Source organism: Paramormyrops kingsleyae, chromosome 2 (genome assembly GCF_048594095.1).
Source record: "Paramormyrops kingsleyae isolate MSU_618 chromosome 2, PKINGS_0.4, whole genome shotgun sequence".
NCBI lineage: Eukaryota > Metazoa > Chordata > Actinopteri > Osteoglossiformes > Mormyridae > Paramormyrops > Paramormyrops kingsleyae.
This window is the reverse complement of record NC_132798.1, coordinates 10,363,233-10,373,895: the sequence shown is the minus strand read 5'-3', so window position 1 is coordinate 10,373,895 and position 10,663 is coordinate 10,363,233. Positions and strand designations below refer to the sequence as shown.

At 39.7% G+C, this 10,663-nt stretch overlaps 1 protein-coding gene across 7 annotated transcripts in view; it reads left to right on the top strand.

The window, feature by feature from the left end:
* Positions 1-623: 623 nt before the first annotated feature.
* The window catches only part of LOC111839362 (uncharacterized), a 32,079-nt gene continuing 22,039 nt past the window's right edge, over positions 624-10,663 (top strand). For 4 of the 7 annotated variants that reach the window (XR_002837082.2, XR_002837083.2, XM_023803202.2 and 1 more), the window contains exons 1-3: positions 2,725-4,299; positions 7,238-7,429; positions 9,495-9,575. Coding sequence is in view for 5 of the 7 variants with exons in the window: in XM_023803202.2 (XP_023658970.1) it covers positions 4,143-4,299; positions 7,238-7,429; positions 9,495-9,575 (430 nt within the window). In the remaining 2 variants the exon portion in view is untranslated. Of the gene's footprint in view, positions 1,230-2,724; positions 4,300-7,237; positions 7,430-9,494; positions 9,576-10,663 lie in introns of those variants that run through there. The other 3 variants (XM_023803201.1, XM_023803199.1, XM_023803204.1) reach the window with 3 other exon arrangements.

The following is a 10,663-nucleotide window of genomic DNA, read 5'->3' as shown; positions in this document are numbered from 1 at the left end:
TGGATTGATGTTGTATGAATTTTCTCAGTGTTTCAATGACTTCCACGGGAGGGCCACGGGTTTTATTCTCCTGTTGGAAAAGCCTTTAGTGCTCTTGCAACATGCTGAAATGAAAAGTTTAAAGTGAATTGGTACAAAACAATCTCACTATTGTCATAGCGACTTCTCCGTGCATGTGTGTGCCTGCAAAAGTCAACGTACAGATTATTCCAAGGGTGGTGCTGTGTTTTTAAAGCAGAAAGACCAGTTTTTATTGAATGCATCAGAGGTGGGAGTGAGTCAATAACTGATAATTAAACCTCAGGATACCTAAATTTGTTCATCACAGATATTTCTGTCTGGAGACAGTTCTACAGGGATTTTTTCAGTACAGTTATTGTTTTTTTTTTTACACTTTTATTCTCTATATACAATACAGATAATTGTCAGTTTCAAGTGCAGGGCTACCCAACTCCAGTCCTGGGGGGCCGGAGCCCTGTGTAGCTTAGTTCTTTCCCTGTTCCACCATAAATGGTTCAGCTCAAGAGCTGTGTGGTAATTAGCGCAAGGAGTTGAATCAGGTGTGTTAAATGAGGGGAAACCCAAAAATGTGCAGGGCTCTGGCCCCCCAGGACTGGAGATGGGCACCCCTGTTCTAGTGATTAATAGATAAAATGTACAGTACTATCTGTAACTTTGACAGAATGGCATCGTATCAAAACAAAAATATAGATTGTTAAAAGGCCAAAGGATAGTACTAAAGGGTATCAAATAGTTCATCTGTGGAATGTTGATCAGTTATTGCACAGTCACTCCCAAGCCAGATCTGAAACAATCTCCCTTTTCTTGTGATGTCCGGGGGGGGGCGACTTTTGGAGATGCTAGTTAGAGAACAAGGCTGACTGGCCATGTGACTACTGTCTGACAAGACTGGGATTCAGTGTGAAACACGGCAATGCTTTACTGCAAAACAAAACAAAGGCAAAACATGGGTCTTGGGTATCAGGCTGTAGCAGACACAGCTCACTGCACTATAATGAAGAGTTAAGGGATATATAGGAACAATCTCTACTTCTTCTGATTGGAAACATGATGTCTACTTGCAAGCAAACTAATACCCACTGCAACGCCAGCCATTGTTTTAATATTTAAAGAGTGTTGAGGGTCTGGTTCCTTTGTGAAAGAAACATCTTTCCTGTTCCTTGGAGAATCTCCATCATCAGAGCCACAGCTGTTTACATGCCACACAGGTAAAAAACAAAGATCCATTCTTACAATTTCCTGTGTGCTTTTTTCTTTGAATTGCATTGCCTTCTTTTTGAGAAGGTTTGATAACGGTTCCTGCTTTTTGTGAAATTCTAACTGATTGTAGGATCTGTTTAGGTCCAGGGACAATATACAGTGTTTAAATCTAAAGCAATTTCCATTTTATAAGAGACTAGAGGATGTTCTCCTGTATTCTCATATGTGAATAACATTTTGATATTTTATGTTTTTATTTTAATGTACATAACCCGGGAGTAGGGTACAGTTGTATTTTTATGTTAAAAACAGCAAGATTCTTACATTTTTATGTGATAAAATTGTTTTATGGATATTACATCTATAAACTGTTTTAATGAACTTTGTCTCATTTTTTAAGTTTGGTTTTGCTTTTAATATAGACAATGTCCCTGGGTAACATGATTCATTTATATGCAATATGTATATAAAATGATAAAATTTAATATATAAATACTAGGGGTGGGCCATTCATGAATGAATTCATCCATTCAAATTCAATCTGGAAATAGGATTGGAGTTTATGGTGCATTTGAGGGATTTCGGTAAAGCGGACAGTGTTAATTCCAAAGAACAACGTTGACCTGGTAAGGTAAGGAGCCATGTGTTTTTGGACTGGGGTATTGAGAATGAGCGGGAATGGCACTGGGCGAAGAAGCATTGCTGTGGGATGTGTGAATAAACCTTGACTGTTATCAGTGTATGTCTTTGACCTGCATCATCTTCTTGCCAAAGATAACTGTTTTGATTCACGGGGAACATGACAGAGTTGGAAGTGAAAAAAAAACTGTACAGGAAGCAGAATTGGTATTGAATTGGAGTTTCAGAAAGTTGAAATGAATTCAATGCCATTCTGTGCAATTACATTTTTGTAGGTGTCCTTATATAAAATATATAGTTCAAATTCTAAGTCTGGATATATATTTCCGTTTATGAATATAATAAAATATTCAAGGTACTTTTCAGATAGATGAATAGTTGTTTTGTAAAAATCTTCAAGGAATGACGTCGAACTAATGTACAAGCCGTACAAGTATAGAATTCAGACACCTGTAGAAATCCATTCCATGTTATGCTATAAATTTGAATATACTGTTTATACCAGGGACGACTGTGTAGTGCCTAGCTTGCTTCTGGAATACATGACGCCTGGGCGGGGGGGGAAGGGTGAGGCTGGAATCAGAACCTTGTTCAGTTGAAATTACCCTGCTGGGATTTGAAGCGTCAATCTTCTGATCACAATCTGATTTGAAGTGGCAATCTTCTGATCATGATCTTAATATATTTTCACCTTCATTGCATCAAATCATCTTTACCTCAATTTTCAAATTTCACATGGCTAAGACTACAGTATGTCAGTTGGGCCTATTTTCTTGCAACACCAGATGGTGTAACTTGGATACATCGTCAGTGATGATCCCAGGGTCATAGAGTGTTTTGGGTCTTGTATCATCAAACATAACATCTCTCTGGCTCTGGTGACCTTAAAGTCCAGCCGGTGGAAGGAACCTGCAGCTTGCTGGTATGCCCATACAGGGCATTTCTACTTAAGGTTCTTTTGTAGAACCAACCACCTACAGTATGAAGGTGACATTCTGCTCAAAGCCCTCCTAAGTGATCAATGAAACATATATCAGCAGTTGCCAGAGAAGTCCTGGCATGATTCCATGCTGATAAATCCATGCTTTGAACTTCCCTCAACGTCCTGACTTGTCCACTGCTGATAGCCATGCTTTCCTCTCCATACATGTTGGCTGGACTGCCGCAGTGTCTCTCAGGGTGCAGTCAATGATCTTCCCCAAGCTACTCCCAGGATTCTCGATCACTGGTGGAATTTGACCTCCTCCCAAAGAAAAGCGCCACTTGTCAGACATTGTTCCCTTCCTCAGGACCAAGGGCCTGGATTTGGCTGGCTTGAAACTCATTCTTGCTCAGGCTCATGTAATCAGCCTTTCCAACCTTTGGATGAGTCGTTGGCATCCTGGCACTGATGTTGCTGTGACAGTCATGTCGTCCATGAACACTCTGATTGGAGGTTGATGAGTGCCAGATCTAGACAGGGGGTCCCTACGTCCCTATGTTCATTGCCAAAGCCAACACGGACACTGATATGATACAACCAGTGAAGGCACATTTCTCTGGGTGATGCCAAACAGATGCTGTTGTCCTAGAAGGTAACCTCAAACTGAAACTCCTGTAATAATCCATTATGATGTCTTTGATCCTCTCTGGAACTTAGAATCTTGACAACGCTGCTAACCCAAGTTTATGTAGAATAGATCCATAGGCATTAGCAAGGTCAAGTGTGTGTGTGTGTGTGTGAGCAGGTATACCTTACCTTATGGGGACACATTGTCCCCACAACGTGATGAATACCCGTATGAATACCAGTATCCTGGTCCCCATAAGGGAAAACTCAATTTAATAAAAATCTGTGACTGCAATGAAAAAACTAAAAATGCAAAAACTCTTGTATTTTGCTTGGTTATTTATGGTTATGGTTAGGGCTCGGTAGGGGTTAAGGTTCTCATAGTTAGCATTAGCATTTTTCCCATAGAAATGAATGAGCGGTCCCCATAAAGATATGTTTACCCGACTGTGTGTGTGTGTGTGTGTGTGTGTGTGTGTGTTTAGCAAAATGTCAAGACAACCTCTTAGAAGTTGAATTTCGTGGAATTTAATTAAATTCAATTCTGCCACCTGTCAGTCCAATTCAATTCCAATTCTGTTTTCCCTGAGCAGGGAGATATTCTAAGGTCAATTTCAACTCCAGGAAGTGAATTGGAATTTATCATGCATTATTAATTCAATTAAAGTATGGCCCCAACCCTGGTAAAAACTGCAACTGAAGTTATAGTAGAAATAAATCATACATCCTTAGAATGTTGTTGTTATCATTGACCTATTCCTTTGCAAGCAGTCCCACACCACAACGCTTGAAAATGTACATGAAGTCTCCTGGAAGAGATAATGTCTCGCTGTCACTGACATTTCTGGGGAAGAAAATTCACAGCTGCATTGACCCAGCTGTAAAACCAAGTATGTCATAGTCTGTTAGGGAGTGCTTGAAATATTTGCTATAGGATTTTTCCAGATGCTGAAACAGCTTTGACATTAACTTTTCTCTACTCTGATAAACATGGGGGGCGGGGGTTTCTTGTACCTAACTTGTAAAATGTTCTGCTGGTTGTTTTTACCTATATATATATATGTAAATAATATTATCATTAATAATAATTATTATTATTATTACGATTATTATTATTATTAATAATAATAATAATAATAATAACAACATGTGACTGTTTTTGTTGAGCTGTTTATATGGCACTCAAAATAAAATTGCAATCCATATTAACTTAATGTGTCATTAGACATATATGTCCATTGTTGATGTAAAATGCATATAGAATTAATGTGCCATCGAATATATCAGTCCTACATTCTTGTACAATCTATAGTAAAAGCATATGTCCATAGTCATATATGTCCTTCATCCAGGTAAAATAAATATTAAATTAATGTTTAGTCAAACATATAAGTTGTGTACAATGCTTTTTTTCAGGGGTCGGTATTTGTTTTTATGCATAATTCATTAAATGAACTATGGTTTTTCCACACAACTACAATGAATATTTTGAAAAGGCAGCATCCTTTTCAGTTGATGCATTCACGTTGTGTTCTGAGAAAATACAGTGGTACCTCAGTTCTTGAACTCATTATAACTCAAATTTCTTAAAAGTCGAACCAACCAGTTCGAAAAAAAATTACCTAGAGCTCGATCTGAATCTCAGAAGTCAAAACGTGAACGCCGACCTAAGATAACTTGTACGCGCGGGGAAATGAGTCACGCGGTACGTCTCTCAGCTGAAACAAAGGGTAAGGATTCAGTCTCAGCCTCGCATTAGCCATGATAGCACCGTGCATGTTTACACTAGCTGAATACATATATATTTAGACAGTAAAAATACATTTAGACAATGATAGACAGTAACAAAAATTATTGTTAGATAATAAAATACATTTAAAATAAAGATTTCTTATTCATTATTTTAATATTAATAATAAACCATTAATACGTTTAATTACAATAATATTGTTGTGCCGAGTGGGACGTACGGAATGGAGACAAAGGCGCAGACGTCAGGGTATCGGGGAATACGGGGTTTAATTACAGGTAAGGCAGGCAAAACGCCGACTGACAATACAATGACCGTACTGGGGAAACAAACTGAAATGTGGACGAAATACAGAGGACTAATGACAACCAGAAACAGCTGATCACACTGGGATTCCACACGGGGTTAACGAGGGGGCGTGGCACACGGAAGGAGCGGATGATCGGGGCAGGACACATTGTTTGGATACATTTATTTTCTTACTTTACAAATTACTTTTTTGATAAATGTGCTTAGATGTGTTTAGTACAGTATATGCTCTTCTTGTTTTATCCGGTTCATTTTGTGTTTAAATGCTAAAAAAAAACATTTAGGGCCAGGAACCAATTAATTGGTTTTCCATTATTTCTTATGGGGAAAATTCGATCACAACTCGAACTTTTTAGGATTCGATCCAGAGTTCTGAACGGATTAAATTTGAGTTCTGAAGTACCACTGTAACATGAATTCTCTCGTGACTAATTTAACCAAACAAATGTGGAGAGATCATACATGCCTTTCATAAGAATAATGTAAAAGTTTTTAAGAAACAACAGATCAATAAACATGTGTTTCCTACTAAAGCCATATGTTATCACAGATTCACATATGGTAAAATTTAAAGTTCATGTGAAAGTTTTTATTTCTCCTACAGTATAAGCTTTAACTTTGAGTGCCTTACATGTTTAGTGTGTTTTTTGGTATGAATGTGTCAGGGATCCGGGCAGCTCGGGCACGGGAACGGGAACGGGGCATGGTGCACGAATAAGGGGCGGACGACCCACTTGCGGCTCCAGGAACAATAGAGAGGTTTATTAACAAAGACAACAAAACACAAGAAAACCAAAGAGACCGCGAGGGGTCAAAACTAAAACAGGGAGGAATTAACTAGACTAAATAACACACAAGGAAAACTAACTAGCACGACACTAAGGTAAACTACAATCAAGGGAAAAACCAGAGACAAGCCTAGACAAGGGCATAGACGACTTAGACAAACCATAAACGAGCGTAGACCTCAGAGACAATAGTTTAGACACGAGACACGAGGCGATGAACCAGCGGGGAACAGAACAAAGGCAGGAACTAATATACTATGGGGGTAATGACTAACACAGGGCAGGTGAGGCTGATTAACAAAGACAAGGGAAACAGGACACAGGTGAAACCAATTAACTCAAAGACACTAACAATCAGGGAAACTAAACACTAACCAAGGAAGCATATATCAACACACGGAAGGTACATAGGCAATAACATAAGCAGGGGAACAAGAAACAAAACCAAAACCAATTACAAAGCAAACACCAGGAATAATTAAGCATAAAGGAAAACACCAGGGAGCTAAATACAAAAACAGAGGAGGCGGGATTCGAACTCACAACAAGAGGGAATTCAGGACCGAGGGGCAAACAGACAGCACATGCTTAATACATTGAGCCACGAGACCAGACAAGTGACAGGGGAGAAACAAGGACTGACGTATGGACGGGATGACCAGCACCACCTGCTGGTCAAATGGGGAAGGACCACAGCGGGAGGCCGACCCTGACAGAATGTGGCCGTAATCATACATGAAAAGACACTGACTTGTAACAAACATACTGTATTAAAAATCATGCATTGTTATATTTAATTGAAATAAGAAAAATCCTTGATAGCCTTACATGACCCATGCCTATTTTTTCATATGGGTGTTTTGCGTTGAGTTAAATCCCACCAATAAGTTTGAATGATGCAGGGTCATTTCAGCTTTTTTTTGCTTTTCAGGTTAAACATAAATACATCATGGAATCCTCACCTATGTTGTTGCTCCGCAGGTACCTGGGAAACCACAGCTCTACCTTCTAATTTGGAAGCTTCCATGCCAGGCTCTGGGCCTGGTCATTCCCAGAATTTGATTTTTGGCCCTGAAGAACTTCCTGGCAGCGTGCCACACCTTAGGGAAGACGTGCCGCCAGAATCGCAATGCACTGTTCACAGCACACGCCTAGACAAAGACACTGAATCAGGTAATCTTGTGAGTGCTGCTTTGTTCAAATCAGTAATTATATTCCAAAAAAGGTGTGTCTCTACCCATGCAAGTTAAGTTTCCATTACTACAGTCTGTTGGTTAGTATTACTGAGTCATAGGAAAGGGCGTCGTTGGGGTTTAATAACCTTGAATCATTCACGCAAACTCTCTTGCTTTGCATGGTTCGCCTTTGTAACTTTTTCTAGTTCTGGAAACCAATACATCAGTTTTGAGTTCAAGTTTCGTACATATCAAATGATATCAGTGATGTAAAAACAGAATATTTAAAATCATATTTATAAAGAGTTGCTTTATATTAAAGCGATACAGCTGTCAAGTGTCACGGTTCAGGAAGGATGGAAGCAAAGATAGATGTCGGGGGAAAATGAAAGGGGTTTTATTCCAAAAAAAAACACAATACAAAAGGCAAAAGGAAACAGACCGCGAGGAGCAGGGGAGGGGGAACATGGGCGCAGGGTAACTGGCCCGTCTAATCACAGCTGTGTCTTAATTTTCTGTCCCTGAAAGTCACAAATAAGAGAGGAGACAAGTTGTACCCTTAACAGAGGCCAGAATAGACGGTTTTGATTCTGAGCAAAAGATGTGGACACAACTCGTACCACATTCATACAGGGATTGAATAGCATATATTAGCAGCTCCTGTGCTACACATCCCAGCAGTACCTCACACAGCATGTGCCAGGTCACATGGTCATCTGTCTTCCCCAAGTTCATGAAGTACTGTAGCCTGCTGCTATGAACTATCACACAGGGCAGGAGTGGGAGGGAGAAGAGCTGCTGTGCTGATTCATGGCCAGGCTGCAATCAGCATTGTTCCTCCTGAAACCTAGGTCTGACCGTCGTGCAGAGTCTCCCCTCCAGTACCTTGGCGTGAACTTTCCCTGGGAGTCTGAGAAGTGTGATCCCCAAAAACTGGAGCATACCATGTGGTGCCCCAATTCAAAAATAGGGACCATCACACCTGTTTGGCAGTAAAGAAATACTTTACCCGCTTTCTACAGAAATGAAAAATGTTAACCATGTCACCCCAACAACTTTTATTGCATTCAGCCCCTCTCAACTGATGTACCCCTGCCATCTGTCTACCACAGAGGCCTCTAACTATCATATTGACATTAGTGTTTGTAAGAATACTTTCACATGCAGGCAGCCTTTTGGACTGATGCTACTCTTATAACAAGTCAAGTATTTTTAGTGGACATTCAACCGTCATTGCACAATCGAGACACTTATGTGACAGGTTGTGGAAAAATTTGATTTTTTTTTTTTTATCAGAGTTCAAGTTTCACATTGCATTTCAATAGGATATAGAGGAAAGAGTTTATGATTAAGATGATTTTGTTTGCAGTAAAATATACCTCCCTTGCAATACAGAAAATTCAACATGAATTGCCCAACAAAGGCTCAATCCTGTGGTCAGTGTGGATGCCCATGGCCCACCTCAGTGATGGGACACTGTGCTGTAAAAATGGTGCCGTCCTTTAGATGAGACAGAAAACCAAGGCCCCAACTCTTTAAGGTTGTAAAAGATCCCTGCACATCTTTCAGAAGAGTAGGGGTGGTACCCCGATTCCCTGGCTAAAATTGCCCACTGTGGCCCTTTCAAATCTGGCCTCCTAATCACCCCTTATATCAAACTGGTGAATTCTCTCCTGCCTCTTCACCACCTTAGCTACTGTGTGGTGAGAGTACTGGTACAGAATGGCTGTTTGATTACTGATCCCCATAGGGAAATTCTCTTTATGCCTCCCCCAACTTGCTTTCTGTAGGTGAGAGCAAGGATGGCCGCGACCCATCTTCCAGGTGGGGGCTACACAGTGGTGGTGGCTGAAGTGGCTCCCCATTGGTTCTGTAAAGTGTGTTGGGTGTCTTTAAATGCACTATGTAAATGTAACATTCATTCATTCATTTTCTAATTAATTACATGATAAACGTGAATAGAGTTATTCACCCTTGCCATGGGTACAGAAGCTGATGTGCAAATGAGTTTTTCTTATTTGCATTTTTATTTCTGCTTTTCAAAACTGTCATGAAATACAAAGACTCATGGTTGAAGAAAAACAAGGTTGGATGGAATGTCTTTAAGCAATGGATGAGAGCGGACAGGAAGATTGGACTTCAAGGTAAATATTACTGATGTAAGCCTCAATTCACATGCTCAACTAAGAAGGCTGTGGTGGCCTAATGGTTAGGGAAGTGCACTTCTAATTGAAAGATTGCTGGTTTGAATCCCCAACGAGCAAGATACTGCTCCCAAGCACTGCTCACCGGGTGCTGAATTAGCTGCTCCCTGCTATGTCACATATGCATTAAATGCAGAGGACACATTTCATTGTTGTGTGCTGTGGTCTGTCAACACTGACCACCCAAATTCTAAAATATTACTTGTTTCAAATATTGTACTTATAAATAAAATTCTATGAAAAATACAACCAGTGGTGTCCAATTAGATCATTTGCATTGGTATATGAAATTGCAATGAGTTTTATTTGACAGATGCATGCTGTCTTATCAAGATAAGCAATCATCCACAGCTCTCTTGTAATTAGCTGCATGCTAAACAGTGCTTTTAGTAATATAAAGATCAACCATAATAATTACACACTCAAGGCACTATTGTTCAATGTTTAATACCTGACTAATTCAATATCTGTCCGATGAGTCTGCTCATTACATTTACTAAATATTTATTTCATGTAGAATTATTTGTTATATCTGTGCTATTAAATATAACATTTTATATGACCCTCCTCTATAAGTGGTTGTAAGGATAGGTATAGGCATAGAATTATTTAGTATAAAGAAAAAAATGATGAAATGCAGTTCATACTGTATATTAGTTGCATCAGTTCTTATAAATGTGATGGGAGGGCAAACCAGGAAATCCCTGCCAGTAAATAAAATAATCACATTCAACACCCCACATCAGTGTTTGTGTTGAAGTAATGGGAGGGAGTGTCACATCAGCGTGGCATGGCAGACAGGAAAGGAAGGTGAGGATGGACTGGTGGATCACAAGACAGCTGGGGTTTATTAGGCAACTGAACACTGGGGAAGGCACAAAATAACGGACCAGGAGGGGTGAAGAGCAAATGGGGAGAAACAAGAACTAAATACAAGAAACTGTAGGATAACAGAAATTGGAACCAGAGCAATACAGGGAACAGAAGCAGCCAAAGGAACGGAGTACAAATCACACAGTAACTGACCA